This window comes from Anas acuta, chromosome 21 (assembly GCF_963932015.1).
Source record: "Anas acuta chromosome 21, bAnaAcu1.1, whole genome shotgun sequence".
Taxonomy (NCBI): domain Eukaryota; kingdom Metazoa; phylum Chordata; class Aves; order Anseriformes; family Anatidae; genus Anas; species Anas acuta.
The window spans coordinates 2,857,368-2,880,677 of NC_088999.1; the positions used below are offsets into that span (position 1 = coordinate 2,857,368).

The window sequence follows — 23,310 nt, forward strand, 5'->3', positions numbered from 1 at the left end:
TTCCTTCGCTGCTCAACTCAACAAGAGTCTTGTTGGCATTTATTCTGCAGGGAAATACTCCAGCTCTGTAAAGAGAGGAGATTTTGATGCGTTTATTTTCGGAAATGAAACAAATCAGTGCGAGCTCCTAGGCTGGGAGAGCAGCTCCCGCACGCAACCGGGGAAACTTTGTGATGCAGCCTGGGGCTGGGCTTTCCACCCCATCCTGGCCCTGTGTGTCCTAGTGCTGCTGCGGCTAGGACAGGCTCCAAAATCGTCTCTTTTTGGTGGCCCTTCCACCCCTGGGTTCTCCCAACTCTCCCAGGTTGCACAATGCTCTCCAGGAGGGAGCCTGGGCAGAAATGCCATCCTGCTGTGGGACCAGGCCACCCTGCCTCATCCCAGCACCAGTGCAGGATGCGTGCTGCTGCTCGGGGCTCTGGGCAGGCTGAGGACCACATGCGTGCTCCAGCTGGAGCTCCCCGAGGTGGTGGTGGCCACCACAGCACCCAGCCAGCCTCGTCGCTGGCTCTGGGCTACCAGAAGGCAGCAGCTTGAGCCCTGCTGGGCCCCCGAGCACCCAGTGCTGAGGGGTGGCAGCAAGGTGGGGCCACGTTTATGTGGGGTTGGGGCTTGCAGCGGTGGCACAAGTCCTGGTCTCCTGGGGAGGAGAGGAGCCTGGAGGCCGTGCATGGCAGAGGATGCTCCTCCGGGCAGGCTGCCCGGTGTGGTGGCACCCGAACCAGGCCAGGACTGGTTTGCTGCCCGCAAACTTCTGCCCAGCCTCGTGGCCATGAGCTGCGGCACCCCAGGCAGTGCATCCCAGCCCCTGTGATCACCCAGATATCACAAACGCTCCTTCACCACCGCCTCGAAGCACGCGGTGAGCCAGGGCTGCAAGTGCCGGGTGTTTCCACTCCTGGGAGAGAAGAAATGCCAGCCATAGTTTGCCTCTATTCGCGATTTTCCAAGGAAAAGGCTAAGAAACCAGTGAGTCATTTACCAGACACGCAACGACTCAGCCTCAAGAGGGGCTGGCTGGAGATATTTATGATTATGAGATGAAATGAAATCAAAACTCTCTTTTTACGCCAACTATCCAGGAACAAGAGGCCACTTAATGCTGCTAGCATCAGGTCGGCTCGCCACGCAGAAGGGGCTCTGCTGGGCTGGGGGCTGGGGGTTCGGCTGCTGCTGAAACCAGCCGCTCCCTGGGCCGCCCGATGTTGTCGGGGGAATTTATGTTTTCTTTATGCGAGCAGAAAAGCTGCTGAGCTGGCCAGATGAAAAACAAACCTGCCGTGCCCTTCGCCTCCGCCAGCACATGGGAGCTGTGAGCTGCTCTGGTTCATTCTGAAGCCTAACGGTGGCGGCTGGAGGTGGCAGCCCCGCTGTGTCACCCTGCTCCCGGGGCTGCTTGGGTGCGGGGTGCGGAGGCAGGGGGACGCCTCGTTGTTCGCCCCACTCCCACCACCCCTCAGCATCGCTCCAAAGTGTTTTGTTCTCTTCTTTGTTCCTCTCCTTTTCCTTTAATTGGCTGGGAAAGCAAAGCTGGGTTGATGCCTCCCGCCGGGCTGAGCCTGCCGGAGCTTGCCCAGACGGTGCCGCGCCGTGCCATGGTGTGCCATGCCGTGCCATACTGTGCCGTGCCATGCAGTGCTGTGCCGTGCTGTGCCATGCCAGCACTGGCCTCCTTCCTCCTGCAGCCTCCTGGGGCCAGAGGTGCAGGCAGAGCAGGGATGTGTCTGTCCCATCCCACCTGTCCCATCCCACCGAGGGGTTTTCCTACGTGCGAGCCTCCAGGATGCGACCCACGGTAACCGAGCCTGCACGAGGAGCTGGGAGAGAAGCTAACGAGTGACCCCAGGGCGTCGGCCTAACGAAGGATGGGTGAGGGCAGCTCATGGTCCCATCCGCTGCAGTCCCCTGCTCTGCCTTGTGCCATCCCTTTGGGACACCGCAGCCAACCCTCAGTGGGGTCGTCCCCACTTGTCCCCACTGCACCGCGCACCCCACAGGCACACACCCACTGCTGGCACCAGCTCCATCGCCGCTGAGAGCCTCCGATGGCCACGGGCATCTTTTGTCCTTGCGTGGTTGCCGTCGTGCCCGAGCCCGTGCTTGGGGCCAGCGCGAGAGCGGCGGGACCGGAGCTGCCCCCACCACCAGGGATGGGGGGAACGGAGCCCGGGCTGAACTCTGGATGTGGGTTTTCAATTACACAATTAAATGCACAATTAGGTATAATTACCAGTGCTCAGAAGCCGCGACTGTTCATAATAGGCATGTAATCTACTGCAGTCACTGTTTATACTGCTCAGCTCTGCTCCCTAATGATTATGGAAAGCTTTCACATTTGCATGGTTGCCATGGAAATTGGGTTCGGGGCTGACAGAGGCATCACGGATGGAGGACCCCACGGCTCCCCGCGCCCCTTCGCCACGGGCCGGGCATGGTGGGTGCGTACCCAGGGGATGCTGCGAGGGCCGGGGCTGCTGCAGGGCGGCGGGACCTGAAGGGGAGGGATGGGGATGTTCCAGGGTGGGCAGCACCGAGGGGATCCGGCGATGACATGTGCGTGTGTCAGAGGTCCGTGTGTGTCCGGGCAGGTGCAGAAACCCCAACCCAACTTGTCACCAACCTGTGCGGCCACCCCGGGAGCCGAGGTAGGGAGCATGGGTGCGGGTGGCCACGGAGAAGCTTCCCAGCATGGCGAGACGTCCGCGTGCATGAGCATCCTCTGTTGTGCACACGTGTGCCTGCATTATTCATACAAAGAGCTGTGCTTGACAGTCTGCTATAAAGGTTTATTGGCGTGCGTTTGGGAAGGAATGGTGTTACAGCTCTCAATTAAAACCGCTATTAAAGCGCAGTATGTCTAAATTTGCAGGGCTAGCTAATGTGCACCCAAGAGTATTAAAGGGACCGCTGGAAGATCTCTCTAAATCATTAATGCTGATCCGCAACAAAGCTGGGAGCAATGGGAACTGTTCAGAGGGCTGGAAAAAAATGTCTTGGAGAGCTGGGGTGGAGAAAAAATGACTGGGGTGAGCCAGAAAGCCGTGGGCAGCCTGGCTTGACGTGAAGACCTGCGAAAGCACAGGAAGGAGAGGCTGATGCATGATGTGATCAGCAAAGCCGAAAAGACGGTGGCGTAATTGATGTCTCGGAAAATGAGCCTTGTCCAACAAAACTTGCTCTTGTTTCTCAATGAGCTCATGAGTTTGGCTGATAAAAGTAACGGCGTTGACATAATAGTACTTAGATGCCGATAAGCGATTTGATTTAGCCCCGCGTGGCTTTCCCTTAGAAAAAAATTAGCGCTATAAAAAATCAATGCGGCTGGGATCAGGGGATGGAAGCTGGGGAAGCGTCAGCGTGCGCTGGGGCTTGACTTGGAGGGGCTGCGTGCTGAGCTGGGGACCCTTCAGCTCCCGTTTTGGTGCCGTGGCAGAAGGCATAAAAACACTGCTGGAGGAGGCAGCGGCTCTGCCCCTCTCCGTTGGGCTGCTCTGGACTTGGCCCCGTGCACCCATCCTGGTGGCTTTGGCCGGGACGTCCCCGCGGTGACGAGCGGAAGCGGTGACACATGCCCGGGGCTTTCGCTGGCTACGGAGCGAAGCGGGAGCCCGAGGCTCCCGGATCAATAAACATCTTGGCCGGGCTCCTGGCTGCTTTGTTTATTTGCAAGCTCTGAACTCTGCCTCTGGCTGAGCTCCGGGCCGGGAGATAATCACCGTGTGGGGAAGTAACACCTCAGTCCGGGTCTACTTGGTGTAATTTGGGCTAGAAATCCTATTTTCCAGCAGACACCGGTGTGCCAGAGAGGGGCCTCGCCCTGCCCAGGTGAGATGTTTCAGGAGAGTGAAGCTTCCTGGTGGTGGGGTGGGCTGGGGTAGGGGTGGTGAGGGGACAGGGGGGACGATGTCCCCATGGGGAAGGGGGGGACTCCCTCCCCCAGCCTGTGCCCCTCTGACAGTGCTGCACCCCAATGTTTTCCCTTGGGAGGGAGGCAGGGGCTCCTCTGCGTGGGTTTCTCGGACAAGCAGAGGATTGCTGCACAGGAGGAACCGGGGGGGCTCAATAATTGAGAAGGATTTGGGGACCAGATGCTTCAAAACTCATTGCCATGAAATTCCAGCACTCCATAACCATGGGATGGGAAAGCTGCTGGTAAAAAACAGCCTGTGGGGTCTTAGTGGGAAACTAGGGGACGGCCACCAGTGAACCCACATCCTATCCATGGGCCATTCCATGGCTCAGGTCCCTATTTAGGACCCAGAGCCAGCGCTGAGCCCATGGCACTGCCCTCCCGCCTCACCAAGTGCTGACACAGCAGCGAGCTGCGGGCTGTGGTCACTGGGAGGATGCTGGGCTTGGGCAGCAGCACCCAGCACCCTCCCAGCCTTGTGCCAATGGTCCGTGGTGGGAAATAGGGCCGGAAAAGGGCTCTGTGACCCCACAGGCACCGCGTGCCACCCCTGGGAGCAGGATCCTACCAGCATCACCTCACTCCAGCGAGCGGGGCTGGGCACACGTGGGTGCTGCAGCCGTCGCCGGGTACATCTTTATGGAAAGGGGAGAAAAACACCAGGAACAGGCAGCAGAGAGGAAAGAGGCACAAAAGCGTGACGTTCCCATCAGTGCCGGCCGCACGTCTGATAGCTCCTCCAGCGCCGGCCGGCAGATGCAGGTTATTGCGTATTGATCGCTGCGGCGCCCGGCCAGGCAGCGCTGCAGGCACCGGGGACGGCCTCATCCTGGTGACATGGGGGGCATCCCCATCCCCTGTCCCCTGGGGTGGCCGGGGACGTCCTTGTCCCCATCACAGCACGGAGCTGGGGGTGGGTTTTGGCTGGAGGGGATGTGTCGGGGGTTTAGCGTCTCCTGGGAAGAGGCTGAGTTGTGTGGGGACAAAACCTCCCAACCCGGCAGGATGCTTGGAGGTAGGACGGTGCGGGATGGGACCGCTGGCATCGTCTCTCCCTGTCCTGCCGGTGACCATTCATTTCAATTTCCAAAATATGTATGTAACAGCCTGGAAAAAATGGAAAGGAAAAGTTGGCACAGAGCAGCCCGATCATATTTAAACAGGACATTAAACCCCAAGTGTTTTATTAATAAGATTAATAACCACTTGGATGTGGTTGGCTGGGAAATTTCACACATTTTTCGCTTTTCACTCTGTGGCAGAAGGAGATTTGGGGGAGAAAAGGCCAATTGCCCATCAGCCTGTACCTGGGCAGAGGCTGCGGTGCAGGACGCAGCACTCCCTGCGGAGATACCCAAAGCCCCCCAGCTTTGGGGGATTGTGGGTGCCCTTGGGATCCCACACCGCACGTTTTGCCTTATTATTCAGGATTATTATATTTTCCCAGCGGGCGCATGGTGCCGCGGGCACAGTAAATCTTGCTGGGGTGAGATTTCCCTGTGCTCCACCAGGGACCCAATGCTGGGAGCCCCAAGGGATGCGGGGCTGTGTCGGGGTGCCCAGCACAGGGGCAGCACATCCCGGTGGTGCTGGGGGGGGGTTTAGCAAACAGGAGCTTCAGGAGAGGGCTGAAGGAGGGTGGATTTTGAGGAGTGAGTGCCAGAGGTGCTCTGATACCCCGAGGAACCAGAGCGGTATTTTAGGGGTGTCAGGCTGAGACCCCACACAAGGTGATCCCTGTGCAGAGATGCTCCGGGCAGTTTCTGTCACCATTTCTCCTGTCACTGGGCTGTGTCCCAGCACCCTCCTCATCCTCACTGCCCACCCCGTGTCTCATCCGAGCAGGGCACAAAGCCGCTGTGCCTGGCCCGGGTCACTGTCATGCACAAGGGACACAACCCGAGGCAGGGCAAGGACCAAGGGCGGAGTGCTGACCTCCTGTTTGGCTCTCAGGCTAATTGCCTTGATTAGGGCTAATTAGTGCTCTGGGCCAGTCTGGTCTCTTCAATCAATAGCGCATCCCTTCCCTGCTGCACGTGGGCAGGGCAGAGCCAGGAGCACAGCCTGGGGACACCGAAAGGAGCCAGTGCTGTGCTTTGGTCTCCTGCTGGGGAAGGAAACACAAAAAGCTTTGGGGGAAGGGATTTGGGAAGTGATGGGGCTGGGGCATGGTCCCCGTCCCCTTTTGTGGCTGGGGGCTGCAGGGAGCTGTGGACATGTCACCCTGGGGCTGGGGCACTGCCTGGTACCTCATCCCCTGGGCACGTTCCTGTGGTCCCGCGGGGACACCAAGGTCCTTCCCTTTTCCTTTTTTTTTCCCTTTTCTTTTTCCTTCTTCCCTTTCTCCCCATTTAGGCCCAAAACCTGGCCCCAGCCCCTTCCCCACAGCCCAAGGGGGCTCACCAGCATCCAATCTGTGCCTCCATACCCCCCTCTGCTCCTGTCCCCTCCTGTCCCCCCAAAACCACCGCACCCAGCCCCTTGCTGGGCAGTTACCAACCCCCCAGCACCCCCCAGTGATGCCGTCCCTCCCATCCCATTTTTGTCCATCCTGGCCCATTTTTATCCATACCAGCCCATTTTTGTCCATCCTGACCCATTTTTGCAATTTCTGGCTCAATTTCCCCCCCCAGAGCAGCGGGGGGCAGTGGGAGTGCTGCGGGGGGCACATCCCCAGGGCAGCTGCAGGGATGGGGATGGCACCGAGCCCCCACACCAGGGCGGGGACCGAGGGCACCCTGGGAGCAGCGGGGTTGGTTTGGGATCAGCTCCGGGGCTTTTTACCCGCCTGGGAATTCGCAGCACGTCCCTGACTCGGTGACTCCAAACACGGATTTAATTTGGCAGCAGGAGGCTGTTATTGTTACGGCCCGCTCAATAAATACCAATTGATTATTAAAGGCTTTTTTTTTCTTTTTTTTTTTTTTTCCTTTTTTTTCCCCTGAAGCTCACCACTGGTGAGGTCCCCTCCAGCCCTGGGGGGGCGCGTCCCCATCCCCTCCTTGTCCCCTCATCGTCATCCCTAGGGCCGTCGGCTCTCTTGCACCCGCCCTGGCTGGCTCCCGGCCCCAATTATTTTTAATTCGAGCACCCGAACAAAAGGCTGCGCAGAGGCAGCGAGCTTGGGGCACCCTGGGGAGGCGGCACTCGCCAGACAAAGCAAAGCAAGCCCTAACGATGGGCATCACCCGCATCCCCTCCCCGCCATGAATTATCCATGGGCCGCATCCTCCCTGCAATTAGCGCTGTCGTTAATGGGGCTGGGGACCCCAAGGAGTAAGAGGTGGAGCTGGGTGCTGCTGGGTGCTGAGCGGGGACAGCCCCGTTTCCCATCTGTGGGGACCCCAGTCTTGTTGTCAGGCCATCTGTGCTGTGCTGATGGGTTTTCCCCTGAAATTGTGCGTGGAAATCCTCATGGGGAAGCACCAAAAGGGCGATGGCTTAGGGCAGAGGCACGCTTTGGGTGCAGAAGTTGGGGCAGCACGCATGTCCCAGCTGGCAAATCCATCCCAGGTGGCTTCGGGGGGAAGAAACTCCTTTTTTGGAGAAAAAAAAAAGCCATCCCTATGGCTTCTCGAAGTGGCACTCAGCCTGGCGTGGAGGACAGCCCCATATCCCCATCGGACACGGGTGGCTGAGGTCCTGCTGTAGGATTTGGGGTGCTCAGGGTGGGTTGGAGCCTTTCAGCCCCAACGCTCACAGCACCTCGGTGCCAGCCTAATGCGGTGGGCATGAAAAGAGGAATAACCGATTAATAAAAGCAATTTTTATGGATGTTTAAGAAGTCTCTAATGAGCTCCCATCCACTGCAGCTGCTAATCGCTGAGTTTAATAATGTGCTGGTGGTCACGGCGCGCTCTGCTAAGGCGCCTTATTAAATCCTCGCCGTGATGAATGGGAAAGGTGGCAGCATGCTTAACGGCAATTGTTATTTTGCTAACGTGCAGCAATTGTTGGAAATATGAAGGGCTTCAGTTCTATTAGGGCTGCACATCCATACATGCGTGCCCATTTGTTTCCAGCTTTTGTGCCTCTCCAGCACTGATATTCCTGCCGGCGCGGGAAGATGGGTTTTGGGCTGTTGGGTTTTCAATAAATGGGATTGCTATTAAATTCCTAAATAGTAACGGCAGTGCTAATGATGTCCTGCACAGCCCGTTGCTCCTTAAAGCACCCCAAAAGAGCCTTGTGGCTGCTCGGGGGAGCCCCCGGGAGCCGAGCTCTGGCTCTGGTCCTCGTGCTGCCGTGTCCGCAGCCACTTCCCACCGCGTGCTGCTTTCTCATTCCACCCCTGGGAAGATTTATGGAGCCACCAGCGCCGCGTCTCCCTGCCGGGCCCATCCGTCTCCCCGGCTGACAATAACTCGCCTTTAATATGTGCATATGAAACCCGTAACCGCTGTCACTCCCCGTCCTAAGTGGCTCGAATTAGAGGCTTGAAAAACGAGGGCAAGCGGCCGAGGCGGTGGCTGGGCACCCAGCAGGTGGGAGGAGAGGGAGGGCAGCTCCTGAAGGTGCTGGGGTGGGTGTTAAGGATGGGGCTGGTGGATGGAGGGGCTGGGGGAACACCTGTGTGCCGTCCGTGATGGGACAGTGAGGATGGATGGGGTTTTGGGGAGTGTTTCTAGGTCAGGGTGGGCCCTCCACCCAGCGCACCCATGGGTGCCACCCCCGCGCACCCCTCCAGCCCCTCATCCCCGATGTGGGAAAGGGCTCCGGGAGCATCCCCCCCGGCAGGCGGCTCTGCCCTGCCATTAAAACCAATATTTGGGAGCCACGCGCGGCTTCGCCTCCCCAGCGGCCGCCTCCGGCTGCTCCTTTGGCGGCGGCGATGCTCCGGGGGATTATTTTTGCTCCCCGCTTCATTAGCGCGGTTGTTACCAGGCAGATTCCTCGCCCGATTTTCTTTGCAGCCTGCAGGTCGTGGGAGGAGGGACTGCCGGTTTCCATAGCAATACGGTTGGCTTTAATCAGTATTTCTTTCCTGGGAGAATTGATTACGAAAGGTGTCACTAAATAAGTCAGTAAATTGGATTTTTTTTCCCTTTCTCTTTTCGCCCCTCTCCCCTCTATCAGATTATATTAGCAGCGTCTTTGAGTCGCTGTTCGAGATCCGGGGGAAATTACCTCTTGCTTCTTGCAGATGTTGGACTAAAGAACTTAACCAGAAGAATTAGCATCGAAATTGCCTGCGGCTTAATCCTTGTCCAAACGGTGCCTTTTATTGGGAGCCAGGAGCCAGCAGCAAATCTCGCCCTCGCCCCGGGCTTGGCTCTCGAGCTGCGTCACCCTGAGCCCTCCTGTCCCAGCCAGGGCAGGAGCGGGGGGGTTGCAAGTTTTTGGAGGTTGGTCTCACCCCAGAATTTGATATTTAGGGATTTGGGTTCCCTGCATCTCTCCTATCTTCCCACCTCACTTGCTGTCCCCATGCATCCCCCAGATTTAAGCTGCAGGAGCTCCCCGAGGCCACCAGCACCTCTGGCCAGAGCCACCTCGCTGTCACCTCCTCGTGGGTGTCCCCTATATTGCATTAATGCAAGAACACAACTTTCTATATTCTGTAATATAATTTAGCAGTGAGCTTCTGCAAACAATCTGCCAGGCTCCCCCGTGCCCTTCAGGTGCAGGACACATCCCTCGGGCTGCCCTGGGACAGCCGTGCTCTGGCGGAGGTGCCCACGTCCCCGGTGTCACCGCTGGGGACACGGAGGAGCTGGGCTGGGACAGGGACACGGCTCCACTCGGCATCCCCAGACCCGCAGGGAAAGCCCCCTCCTCCACGCACTCCCCCATTTACTAGGGTTTTTTTTTTTTAGGGGGTGTTGCTACGTTTTAATTAATTCTCAGCCTCCAAGTGTCCGTGCTGCTAATGTGCTTTCTGCTGTGAGTCTTCGGCTTAATCATCAGCCGTGGCTCATTGTGTCTAATTGAGGTGCTTGATTAATCACAGTTTTATTTGTCTGAAAGCGTGTTTGTTTGGAGCTGGCATTTGCAGGAAGGCGTTTGCCAACGTTTCCGTGCCCTGGCCCAGCAGCCGCCCTCAGCTGGGTGCCGGTGCCTTGGTCTGGTGTCACCTTCACGTGTCCTGCTGGCGGGGACAGCGACGTGGGGACATCTCCCTGGGGGCATCTCCCTGGGGGCTTCTACAGGGCTGGGGGAGCTGTGGGTACCTCCAAGGCTGAGCTGGGGACTGGGGAACTGTGTTGGACTGGGGCTGGGGAGTTGTTTGCTGTGAGATGGGATGAGATGGGATGGATACATAGATGAGACAGTATTGGATGGGATGGGATGGATGGCCATGGACATTGCCCAGGTCTTCTCTTCCCTTGATTTCTCCTCTTGGTCTAACTTAGGCTACAAGTAGTAATTCAGAAATGTTCAGCCCAAGTCCCTTCCCAGGCCACCCAGTCGTCCCCACCGGTGCTTCCGTGGGTTTGCAGCCAGGAGCTGCTCTCAGCCTGGTGTCTGCCTTTCTCCAGGGTTTGGGCTTCTGATCATCTGCCATCCTGTGCCTCGGTTTCCCCATTAGCCTGGCAGTGAGGGTGAGAGGAACCAGCCCCTCCTGGCAGTGCTGGTGGCCCTGGCTGCTCAGCTCCACCAAAGGCTCCGTCACCAAACTGCTCGCTGTTCCCATCAGCTGGGTGTTAACGAAAGGAGCTCTTCAATTGCCATGGCTCAAGAAAGGGACAGCAACTGGAGCAAAGTGGCATGGCCAGGGCATGGGGACGTGGGGACATCCATCCTGCCCCAAGGAGATGGTGGCAATGTCATTTGCCACTGTGCTCCTTGGCAAAGCCCAGCCACCCTCTGCAAATGCTTCTGGACATGATGCTGAGCAGAGCAGGACTTCACCCATTTCCCAGGTGGGTAAACTGAGGCACAGCAGCAGCTCCAGGGCAGGTGTGGCCCATTGCCCGTGTCCCTGCTCCGTCCCCTGTGCCCATCCCTCCCTAGGACCCAAGGCATGGGGCCACCCCTCCTGTCGTCCTCAGTGGAGGGACCCTGGGGGCCATTCTGAGGCCATTTGTGGGGACAATTAAAGCAGCTCATGAAATGCTTTGTCAGATGGAGCCTGTCTGCAGGAGGGTGTCGGCTGGGAGGCAACTTCTGGTGGGGAAGTGTGGGAATGAATCACTTCGACTTCCTTGTCTTTCTGTCAGTGGCAGTAAAAAAAAAAAAAAAAGTCTCATCTCAGCCTTATCGCTCCGCTTCAGCATTTATATAACAGTAAAAATAATAGATGCAATATTGTATCTCCAGCCTGTGCGCAGTGTAAGTAGTATTTGAATGTGCTCTGAGCCTCCGTATGAGCTGGCTGCCACCATCGGATGCGCGGAGGTTTCCAGAAGAGCTCAAACAGCTCCTCGTGGGTGGGATGGGGCTGCTTGGGAAGAGCCCTGGTACACGATGGGACCCCACCACCCTGCTTTTGGGTTGCAGAGAGGATGCTCAGCCGGCTTGTCCCTTGCTGGAGCTCCTGGGGCTCCTTGCTGCGCAGGGCAGGGTGACGGCAGGGACCGCTGCGGGGACGCGGGGTGACGCACGCTGAGCGTGGAGGCACCGGGAGCCTGGTGGGTCTGGGGGCGCACAGGGCTGTTGGGGTGCTGCTGTCTCGGAGGTCTGGGGACTTGGGGGAGTCTCCTGCCCCGTGGGTCCCACCTTGGCTCACCCCGAGGAACCAAGCCCATTGCCTGTGGTGTCACAGCCCGGGTGGGGATTTGGGGACCCTGGTGTGAGCTGCTTGAGATGCTCGTCCCCCCGTCAGGCATCTCCATGCTCTGCCTCAGTTTCCTTTCCCTAAACTGGAGCCAAACCCCAAAAATGGGAGGGTGCTGGCTGTAAGCTGCCTTGTGCAGCACTTGGTGACTTTTGGACTACTTTGGGGGGACACCCGTGGGCTGGCACCACCAGCTGCCACCAGGCTGCATCCCCCGGGCTGCTAGAGCTGGGGACAGATTTGGGAAGGCCCCGGGGGGGGGCCGGGGGGTGCCCTGGGACGGGGCTGATGCTTGCGGTGGGGGCACCCATGGGTGCCGGGGTCGCATCCTGCCCAAGTGCCGGGCTCCTGGGGCGCGGCGTCTAGACAGCCGGGGCTGCTGCTGCGTTCCCATGGCAACGCGGCCAGATGCGGCTGACGGAAAAATTAAATAAAAAACGGGGAGGAAAAAATGGCAAGAGACAGCCAGGGCCGCCCGGGGCTCGGCAGGTGATGGGGAGCCCCGGGGGGGGGGGACCCCAAAGCTCTGCGTGTCCCCCCACTATCGCATCCCATTGATCGGGGATGCGAATCCGGCAGTGCTGGGATTTGGGGGCAGAGAGGTCCCAGCAGGGGCTTTGCTGGGGTAACAACACCTGCAGAGCCTGGAAAATAATAATAAAAAAAAACAACCCCACTCTCTTCAACCTCGCTGCACAACCACCACCAAAAGACCCGATTTGTATCTTTTTCACCCCCTTTGTGCCCACTTTGTGCCCGTGATGCGGTGGGGCTGCAGCTCGGCCCTGGGGGCAGCCCATTGCCGCCCGCTGCGTGGGGGCCCGGCGCCGGCTCCTTTAATTTATTTTCATCTGCGCCGCCGCCTGCGATTTCACGAAGGATTTTGCAAGTTGGAAGTAGGTCAAGAACTTGTTTCCAAGTCATTAAATGAAGTCCCTGGGTTCGCAGCGGTATTTGCACCTCGTTAATAGTCAATTCGCTCGCTTGCCATTAATTTAAATCGCAGCCAATTTCCCTAAGTGGAGATGTGCGGCTCCTGGGGGTGGGTGCGGTGCTGGGGGTGCCCAGCGCAGGGTGCTGGGCAGGATCCGGCCCCGGCTCCATCCGTGGGTCGGTCCCACGCACCCCGGGCACCCCAGCACCGCTCAGCACCCGCCTGGGGACACCCGGTGCCACCACCTTCCCGGGGGCTCCAGCAAATCTCCCTTCCTGCAGGACACCCCACTGCCAGGTCGGATCCTGCCCCGCATCTCTGACCAAAGGGGTCCCCACCGGGCCCCAGGATTTCTTGCAAAACCTCCCAGAAACGGGGCATTTCTGGCAGCGAGCAGCCGCGGCCGGCGCGGGCTCAGCAGGGAGCTGCGCTCGCAGCATCTTTGGCCGCGGCAGAAGGGAATCTGCGATGGAAAAAAATCTATTCAAATGCAGCTAAATGAAAGTAAATCCCTGGTGAGCCCCCGGCATATGGTGTTCAGAAGGAAATAGCCCGGCTGAAGGATAATGGCCCCGTCGGGGGGCAATGAATCCGCGCTCGGCTCCTGCCACGCCGCAGGGACGGGCCGGGTGGATTTAAGCTCGCCGCATTGTGCGCGGGGCTTTGGGCAGGGATTTGTGCCCCGGCGCCCAGATGCTGCTGCTGACATCGAGCTCGGTGCCGCTGAGCACGGCAGGAGGCCCGGGGGCCGCATCTTGCTCCCCTGCCTGCCCTGGCCTCGCTGCAGCCCCCAGCAGCTGAGCTGCACGTTGTCACCTTGCCAAGAATCGTGTTGGGATCGTTGGTCCTTGGTGCTGAGTTGGGGTTAAAAATCCCCCCTGCAGCATCTCGTGTTTGGGGTTTCATCCTCTGCCCTATCTCTTCCCATGGGCTCTGGGCTGTGTGGGTTTCCAGGACCCCTGGGGATGGTGAGCTGGGATGTGGGCAGCACCCAGACCTGAGCCCTCCTTGGAGGGTCCCCATGGGCTGTCCCCAGGGGTCCAACACCAGTTCACAGAGCCCAGCACCTGGGAGGGGCTCAGCATCCCTCGGTGGTCCCAGGACCGGGGCTGGAGCCCCCATCACCTGGCTGGTGACACTGCTGCCGTGCTGTAGGGGACAAGTGCCAGCAGCAGGATGTCCCTCCCCAGTCTCCCACTGTGCCTGGCTGGCACAGGATGCCATACTGGGATGCTGAACTGGGATGCTGTAATGGGTTCCATAGTAGGATGCTGTACTGGGATGCCATACCAGGATGCTGTACTGGGTGCCATACTGGGATGCCATACTGGGATGTCCAGCTGCTTCCCAGTCTGTGCTCAGCCCAAAAGCAGGTGGCTGAAGGCAGAGGCCACAGCAGCTCGTCCTGTCCCACACTGAAGGACCATGCTGGGTGCCTTTCTCAGCTGCTTTTCCCCCTGCTGCTTGCTCAGCTTTTGATGAGAGATTTGTGGCACAACAAGGGAACCGCGGACACCGAGGCGCAGGGGACATTTGGGGACCAGGGAGCAGGGGAGGTGTTGCTCCCACTCCAAGCACTGTGCAGGAGTGTACATTGTCCTGCTCCAGATTTGGGGATTTTGAGCCTCCAGAAGCACCAAGCAGCTCTGCTGCAAGGGGCCAGGGTGGAATTCAGGTAGCCGGAGGTAGAGACTGGGAAAAATGGGGGAAAAAAAGGGGATTTCCCCCTGCCCAACCACTAAAATCACCATTTTCCTGCTGCTGCTTCCCTGGGGAAGTTGCTGGGCTCTGCTGCTGACATTTGGAGCCGGGAGGAAACCTGCCCGTCGCACTTCAGAGGGTTTCAACAAAGCCATGCTGGCAGGTGAAGGGAGCATTTTCCTCCTGATATTTCCCAGAGGGGGGCAAGAAAAGACACAAAGAGTTTTCGTTCAGGAAGGTGACGTTTCCCCCCCAAGAAAGCATTCTGCTTATGAAAAACATCTAAAACGGTTATTCCCCAGCAAAACTGCCCATGTAAGAGCGAGCAGGATGAGCCCAGGGCAGGGAAGGACGTGGTAGCCTGGTCGGGGCTGTCCCCACTGTGCAGACCCCGAGGAGCCACCCCAGGAAAAGGGGCTGGGAAATCATCACCCACAGCGTGCCCAGCATCCACACACAGCTCCGCAGCTTTGTGGGGTGGGGACAAGGGAGACGCAGCGACTGCGGTGATTTTTGGGGTGTCTGGCCTCATCCTTATCACTGACCCATGGGGATGCTCAGGAGCAAGCAGGGGGGAGGGACTGGAGGGATTGTTCCCCCCCCCCCCCAGCTCCCCTGTGGCTATGGGGAGGTGGAGGGGAGCCTCCCCCAGCCTCAGCGTGTTTTTTTTTCCATCACGGGAGCTTGCTCCCATCTCTCTCCACTGGTTAATTATTGAGGCTTTGGGGGCTGCGATAATATATTTATGCATCTGTGTCAGCAAACGTGTCAGCCCCATCGCAGCTGAGGCGAGAGGATGGAGCGCGGGGGGGGGGCTGCAGCCACGCAGCGTCCCCAGGGGAGGACGAGGGGAAATAACGCAGGCACTGCGGGGTCCTCGCAACACGCGGGTCCCGGGGTCGTTGTGCCCACCCACGGCCACGTCCTCTGGCCACCACCTCTCTAATAATTAAGTGGTTTTGGACAGGGCTCTGAGAGCCATTAGCTGTGACAGGCAGGGTCTGCGCAGGGGGGTTGGGGCCGTGGTGGCTCCTGGTGACACCAGGACAAGGGGTGGCCCCCAGCTCTGTAGACATGGTGTTTCAAAGAGGACCACGTGTGGGCGATGCTCTTCCCCATTTGCCCCTGGTCCTTGTGCCACCAGGCAGAAAAGAGCCCCACGTCTCCTGCCACAGCCCTGCAAAAGCCACCAAAGTCCTGCAGCCCCCCGGCCACTGTCACCAGGGCCGTTATTATTTTATCCTGAACCCCCAGGGGTGGAAGCAATAAGAGAACAAAAATTGCAGCTGCAGGGCAGGAAGGTTTCTGGTTTGGGAGGTCTTGGATGCAGGAGGGATTTGGGGATTTGCAGCTGTGGAACCTCCAGGCTGTGAAATCTGGCGCGGGTGCGCACAAATTGTTTGGGGAGTTGGGTCCGTGCAGCCCTGCCCATGCTGCCAGGGCAAAGCTCATCCCTGCGCCCTTGCCTCACGGTTTACTTAGTGCAGGCTGCGAGCAAAGGGCTGGGAAAACTCATCCAGGTATCGTCACGGGGCACCGCGGGGCGATGGTGCCACAGCCAAGGGGTGATATGGGGAGGGCAGCAATGGGAAGCTCCTTCCCTCTTGAATTTGGTGTCAGCCCACTAAAAAATCACATTTTGCTCCAGCTCTGGCTCCTTGGGCTCTGTGTCTGGCCAAGCCTTGTCCCTAATGTCCCCAGGGCACCTCCCCAAGCTCTAACAGAGCCCAGCCACTTTGGCTCCTTGATTACAATTAAATCTTTGTGGGGACCACGTTTCAATTAGCAGGACTCTGGCGTGCGCCTGTGCCCAGCTAATTGGTATGATTTGCTGCAAAGGGAACTTTTGGGCCGATCGATGAACTAGAGAGTGTTTAATTAAGAGGGAGCCCTAAAACTCGTTGCATTGATCAGCTGCAGGATTATCTTAATTAGCAGTGGGCCAGCGTAGGGCTGCCCAGCCCCACACCCCCAAGAGCATCACCTGCAATGTGGGAGCAGCAATAAGGGGGGGAGCAGGGTGCTAACGAGGGTGGGTGGTTAATGGGGTGTTATTAGCATGGAAATGGGTACCTGGGACCCAAGGAGGACAGTATGGGGAAGCTGTGGTGAGTTTTGGGGGTTGGAGGCTGCTCAGGTTCCTTAGAGGCTTCTCGCAGGGCACACCAAGGGCTGGCAGGGCTGCTCCCTGCCTTTAAGGCAATGCAGAGCCCTGCAGGGCTTCCTGATTGCCCTCGCCTTGCCTGGGGCCACCTTTCTTGAATTATTGTCCAAAATTGTGAAACCACTTCTTCCTCTTTGCCTGGAGATGTGGCACTGGGTGTCTTGGAGTTTGCTCCTGAAGGATGGGGAGAGGATGCTCTGGGTGCTGGAGCAGCCCTGGAGTGCTCACTGCAACGTCTCCACGTTTCCTCTTTGTCTCCTTCTTTTATTCTGCTTTGAGCAGGACTCACCAGGGCTGAAAGACGCAGGATTTGCTCTTAGTGCTGAGGGAATAAGCTCAAACAAGGGTGCACACAGAGCAGCGTTTACCTGCCGGGGCAGCTCTGACATCGTTTGTCAGTGCAATTAGCAGCCCTCGCTCAGCCGCGGGGAGACCACGGTGTCTGCTGCTAATTTTGCCTCTCCGTGTAATGAAGAAGGATTGGGCTGGGCGGCTCAATCAGGCTCTTCTCAGCTCATCCTCGCTCCTCCAGCCTGTTCCAGCTTGATGGGCTGGGATTAGGGAGCTGCGTGGCTCCAGGGACATCCCCTGGCTCCATAGGATGCTCCTGGGGGCTCTTCCCAGCCCCATCCCTTGGGTCAGGGGCTTGTTGGTACCCAAAACCTTGCAGCTTTGGGTCTCACTCCCGCTAAGCAGCTCCATCACCAGCCACCAGATCGATGGACGGCTATAAAACCGAGCACCACGCTCCTTGTATCATTTATTATTTACATCCCTCGATTTAAAAGATTTACAGCCCAGTTGTGAGTATTTCCAAAGGCTGTTTCCTCGGAGAGTTTAAATAGCGCGGGAGTGAATTAAGCCTCAATGCAAACAGCCCGGCCCCAGGGGCTGTGGGGGCTCCGTGGTAGCTTTGTGTTGGGTGTGACAGAGCCGGGATGGGTTTCCTCTGCTGGCTGAGATGTCCCTTAATTAGAGCTCTCACTAACCCAGCTCAATGAGCACTGACACAAGGGATGCTTCATGGATGGGAAACTGAGGCACAGCTGAGGGCACCTTGGTGGCCAGGCAGGACGAGATGCGTTTGCTGCGGTTCATGCAGGCAAAGCACTTCGGGAAGGATTTTCACCACCTCATCTATCTCTCCTGTAATTAGGACTTATTAAGTGGGGCTGAAGGGTCTGGCAGGGTCTCTTGGGGTGCGGGTGCTGTGGCCCTGGGGCAGCCCCAGCTGTAAATCCCCTGGGGGTGCTTCAGGAAAGCCCAGTGCCTCCAGCAAACATCCAGAGCCCTGCTGCAAGCAAAGCCAGCCGCAGCTCTGTGTTGATTTTTGTCCAAATTGCTCCTTTTTAGCAATAATCTTCCTCCGTGGGGTCTTCCCCCCACACCCATCAGGTTCATGGTGGAGAAACTGAGGCACGGAGCGGCTGCTGCAGGGAGGACTCAGGTCTGCAGCTCGCTGGCTTTGCTGGGTAAATCTGGGGCATCTCTGAGAGAACCGGGGCCAGGCTGTCAGAAAGATAAATGTAAAGAGGTTTTGTGTTTGTTTGTTGTTTTTTTTTTTTTTTTTGGCAATGCTGCTGGAGATGCATCTTGCCGCAGATGTGTTGCTGTGGCCCTGTCTCCTGGAGGATGGGGGTGTCTGATGCGTGCACCCCAAAGCCCCCTAAAAACCCACTACAACACACCCCTAAGATTTCTGCTTTTTAACTTAAAACAGTCAGCAAACGCCCCAGGGCTCCCAGCACACCTCTGTGACCACCTCTCCAGAAGCTAATTCTGTAATTAGGAGTAACAGACCCCGAGCTGGTGGCAAACGCAGCCATAAATAAACAAGGGGCTCACAGGCGGGTCCAGCAGTGCCTGTCCTTAATTTTGCCAGCCGCGTGGTATTTACAGCTGCTCTGGCTCCGTGTTTGTGGCTTACAGAAGATAACGGGGATAAAAACGGAGCGGCGTTGGGCGGGGAGGGCGGCGCACGTGGGGCAGGCACGCGGTGAGGACGGGGAGAAAAATGTCCTGTAAAACATCAGGGGAGGCCGTGCCCTAAATGGGATGGGAATTACTCCCTGCACAGGCTGAGCAGTGGGGAAACTGAGGCACGCAGCGTGTTATGGGGGGGGAGGGGGGAAGGCTCACGGCTCCCCCCTGCCCCTTCCCCAGCACCCGCAGGGGAACGTTCCCAATAACTCCTCGCCCGCCGTGATGTATTTGCCTGCCGCCGGCCAATGAATCATGCAGACGTTTCAGTCTATTGTAACTAATTGTCCATGGGATTTCTCATTAATTACACGATGCTCTTTGCCTTTAATGTCCGCGGAGCTGCCGCCGGTGACTGATTCCCCGCGCTGCCCCCTCCTTTGTTCTTCCCCAGATAGCGGCGCTGGAGCGGCAGATCTTTGATTTCCTGGGCTACCAGTGGGCGCCCATCCTGGCCAATTTCTTACACATCATGGCTGTCATCCTGGGCATCTTCGGGACCATCCAGTACAGATCCAAATACCTCATCCTGGTGGGTGCCGTTCAACGGGGGGGGGAGCCGGGCAGCGGGAGGGCGCGGGGGGTGCTCGCGGTGCCATGCAGCACCGTGCCCTGACCGCCCCGCTCTGTGCCGGCAGTACGCGGTGTGGCTGGTGCTGTGGGTCGGCTGGAACGCCTTCATCATCTGCTTCTACCTGGAGGTCGGGCACTTGTCGCAGGTAAGCCCCAAGGCGTCTGTGGTATCGGGTGCTGCTGCCTCCCGGCCTTCCTCTTCTCACCTTCCTCCTCCCCTCTGTCCCAATCCATCCCTTCCGTCCCAATCTTCCCATCCCTTCCATCCCGTTCCTTCTCTTACATTCCCATCCCATCCCTTCTGTCCCATCCTTTCCATCCCAATCTTCCCTTCCCATCCCTTCTGTCCCAATTTTCCCATCCCATCCCATCCCATCCCATCCCTCCCCAACCCATCCCATCCCTCCCCAACCCATCCCATCCCATCCTTCTCTCCCTCCCCATGCCTCTGGCTCTGCTTTTTGGGGCAGCTGGGACCAGCCCCTGGGGTGCCCCCTGCCCCTGGCACAGCACCCCCAGTGCTGGGGGAGCCTCATGGGGATGGGTGCTGCCGGGTGCAGCGCTGACCGTGGGGGTGTGGTGGGACAGATGGACGGACAGACGGATGGATTGGCCGAACCGGGGACACCAATGGGGGGCAGTGGGAGAGCAACGTGGTGGCGTGGTGCAGGAGGGGCCTCGGGGGCACCGAGTTAATGAGGCTGATGAGCTGGGAACTTCGGAGAGCTCATTAATCACCTGCTCGCTCTGAGCAGTGCCTGGCTTTGTGGGCGGTGTGTATTGGGAGATGCCACTTCCAAACGTGGTGCTGAGGAGGTAGAGCAGAGAAGGGTCTCCATCCTGCTGTGCACGCTGCGCTGCATGCTGCCACTTTTCCAGGGTTTCCTGGGGCTCTGGGAGGGTCTCTGGGGTCTGCACATGGCTCCAGCAACAAGGGCAGAGGGAGAGCCCGACCTCCAGGGATGCACACGGATGGACAGGGCGGAAAATACTGCAGGGCTGCTGCAAATACTGCAGGGCAGCAGCCACCAGCATGCTCTGAGCCTGAGTCTGGGGTGTTAAAGTATAACTCTCACATCAAAAGAGCAAAACTTAACGTTGTGATGAGGTGTCACAGGTCATGGTGACGGTGGCTGCGTGGAAGGAACGCGCAGCGCGTGGCTTTAGGAGCTGAAACCTGGGAGCAAGCCCAAGCCCCTGCCGACACTGAATTTCAGCTCAGTGCCATGCACACCCGGAGCAGGGGCAGCAAACCTTGGGAGTGACAGCCTTGGGATGGGGAGAGGAGCAGGTTAATTGGGTGCACTTCATTAAGAGATCTGCTGTTGCTGACCTGCCCTCGGTGGAGGCTCTGAGCAGCAGGAGCTTCGTGCAGCTTCACAGCGGGGATTTTGCTCATGGAGCATCCTCGGGTTGGAAAAGCCCGTTTGCTGTCCACCCCCACTGTGAGCCCGGGTGGGAGCCCTGGGTCCAAGGCGGTGCCTCTGCTCCCCTCCCGCAGGACCGGGACTTCATCATGACCTTCAATACCTCACTGCACCGCTCGTGGTGGATGGAGAACGGGCCGGGCTGCCTGGTGACGCCGGTGCTGAACTCCAAGCTGGCCCCCGAGGACCACCACGTCATCACGGTCAGCGGCTGCCTGCTGGACTACCAGTACATCGAGGTGGTCAGCAGCGCCACGCAGATCTTCCTGGCGGTAAGGGCCCCCCGGCACCTTCCTCTGCTCTGAGCCGCTGGGCTCTGGTGAGATGTCCCAGCACCTTGCCACACCTCGGTCCCAGTTATACTTCATGGGTGGCTTTGGCTCAGCTGCGTTTGGGACGAGAGGAGCAAACGGGGCCCCTGCGAGGTCTCTGTCCATGCCTGAGTTCCCCAAAACACGGCACGGTGTGGGCTGGGTGCTGCAGGACCGTCACCAGCAGGCAGGGGATGTGCTGGTGGCACTGCGGGCACCAAGGGTGCTGCTCCTCTCCCCGCCTGGCCTCCCACGGGTGCTGTGAGCTGGAGAACAGCGGTGACAAAACATTGCTGGGAGTCTGAGCGCGTGGGGATGTGCCGTGTGCTGGAAGTGCAGGGTCCCCCTTCCTGAAATGGAGGCACCCTCACCTAGGGGACAAAAGGGCAGAGGGGAGGGGGTCGTATGTGGGTGCAAAGCTCCTGGGGAGCTCCGGGGGTTGCACGGGAATTGGGGTCCGGAGCCATCCCACCTCTATGCCCCAAACCAGCATCCAGCCGGGTGCTCCCCAGCATCATCACGGTGCCAGGAGCAGCTCCATCCATCCCCCCACCATCCCCCTCGTCGCGGTGCCGCTCGCCCCGATAACCGGCTTCTCCCTGCCCGCTCTTGTTTTGCAGCTCTTTGGCTTCGTCTACGCCTGCTACGTCAGCAAAGTGTTTCTGGAGGAAGAAGACAGCTGTGAGTGCCTTTGCTGTTAGTCACAGGGGCGAGCTGCAGCGCTGCAAAAACATCCCCGATAGTGTGGGGGGCAGGCAGCTCTGCCTCGGGGCAGATGAAGGGGATTTTAGGGGATTTTGCCCCTTTTTCCCCCTCTGAGGAGTCAGCTGTGCTGTGTTGGGGTGTGATGTGCCACCCCGTGCCACCACCTCACACCAGCAGTCCTTCCAGTTCTGTGTCACAGCCCCGAGCTGCCGCATCTCCTGTGGGTGCTGTGGGATGGCAGCGGTCACATCTTGGGGTACAGAACGGGACCAGTGCCACCCAGAGTGGGGTTCCACCCCCCTGGGACAGAGCATCCCCCCGAGGGTCCCCGGACCTGCATCGCAGCAGGGAGCATCACCAAGCCGTTGCCCCTGCTGCACGCAGCAGCCTCTGAACCCTGATAAATCCACAGCAAAACTACCCCCTCAGAGTGAGCCCAGCCCCATGAGAGGTCTCCAGCATCCCCGTTTTGCTGTTTTCTGCCCCATTTGGGAGGTGCTGCTTTGCACTTGGCTCCAGGGGGTCCCACAGCATCCTGCCGCTGGCGCCCCAAGGTGTCACCGTGCCGCAGCCCAAACCACGGGGTGCAGGAGATCAGCATCAGATCCAGTGGGTTCGGGGCCATCCTCACACCTCCCAGCTGCACCTCTCCCTGCCTCCTCCTTCCAACAGCCCCGTGGGACACAGGGACCAGGAAATGTGGCACATTGTGTCCTCCTGGTGAGCGTCCCCATGGACAGACCCACGGCCAGAGCTGCCAGACAGGAGCAAATCATCCCCACCATCCCCGTGGGATATGTTGAGTAGGGGCAGAAAGGGAAATTTAAGCCGAGAAGTGGGCTAATTCTTCTATAATCTACGTTGTGCATTTCGCTCCGACAATAATCACCGCAGCCACCCGTACGGAAGTGCTGAGTACCCCGACAACAATTAAACAGGCAGTTACGGCCGTGGCCATCCAGCCCCATTAAATGCTCATCTGCCATTAATTAATTTGTGCCAGCTGGCAGCCCCAGCAGCCGGGTGGAGGCAGCGATGTGCTGCGGCTGCCAGCACCGCAAAGCCACCGAGAAGCACCCAGCGTCCCCTGTGCCCTAGCAAGAATGCATCCATGTGGGTGCCACGGAGGTGCGAGGTCCTTTGCTGGTGCTGGGTCCCATCATAGCACTGGGAAAACCCTGGGCAAGCTGTGGGAAGCCTGGGACCAGGCTCAGCACCCCCAGGTTGAGGCTCAGCATCCCCGGGGTGCCCTCTCCCTGCCGCCGCCTCTGTAACCGCTGTAGCGGAAAGGCAAAAAATCTCCGTGTGAAATTGGCCCCTGCCTGTTGTAATAACTCGCTTATGGATCCGGGGATCTGGCACGGGGCTTATCTGCCGCCGCTGTCTTTGAAGCCTGTTTGCTTTCCAGGCGGCTGCGCGACACTCAAACAAACTCAGGCGTTCGATACACTTTTAATATTAATGCCGCTGTAGCCGAGATTCAAATGTATCTTTTTAATGGAATATCTTATTAGATTTGGAAATGGATGGGTGCCGTTAAAATTGAGAGCTGGCTGAATATAAAGTCAGAAAGACAAATAAGGGGCAAGCGGCCTCCCTCGAGGGCGAACCCACACGCGAATTTCTGCTCTTGTGGGGTGGCTCCTGGGCGAGCGGCAGCTCCCGCGGTGCCCGGCCTTGTGGGGTGATCCCGATAATCCTGTGGGATCCAGCAGCAGCAAGGACCTTACATCTCCAGGGTAGCAGTGGGGGTGAGGATGGGGAAGGCCCCAGGTGCCCTGCGTGCAGCCAGGGCTGGTGTTTGGTGCCACATCTCCCCCGGTGAGGCCCTGGGCTCTGCCCTGCGCACTCGCAGCGCTGGAGGAGGATTAAATCAGCGGGCACGAGA

At 58.6% G+C, this 23,310-nt stretch overlaps 1 protein-coding gene across 4 annotated transcripts in view; it reads left to right on the forward strand.

Moving 5' to 3' along the window:
• NKAIN1 (sodium/potassium transporting ATPase interacting 1) overlaps nucleotides 1–23,310 on the forward strand; it is a 29,174-nt gene that overhangs the window by 1,785 nt on the left and 4,079 nt on the right. For 2 of the 4 annotated variants that reach the window (XM_068657593.1, XM_068657596.1), the window contains 4 exons: nucleotides 18,801–18,938; nucleotides 19,045–19,125; nucleotides 20,481–20,678; nucleotides 21,338–21,398. In XM_068657593.1, coding sequence (XP_068513694.1) covers nucleotides 18,801–18,938; nucleotides 19,045–19,125; nucleotides 20,481–20,678; nucleotides 21,338–21,398 — 478 coding nt within the window. Of the gene's footprint in view, nucleotides 1–12,833; nucleotides 12,859–16,353; nucleotides 17,874–18,800; nucleotides 18,939–19,044; nucleotides 19,126–20,480; nucleotides 20,679–21,337; nucleotides 21,399–23,310 lie in introns of those variants that run through there. The other 2 variants (XM_068657597.1, XM_068657594.1) reach the window with 2 other exon arrangements.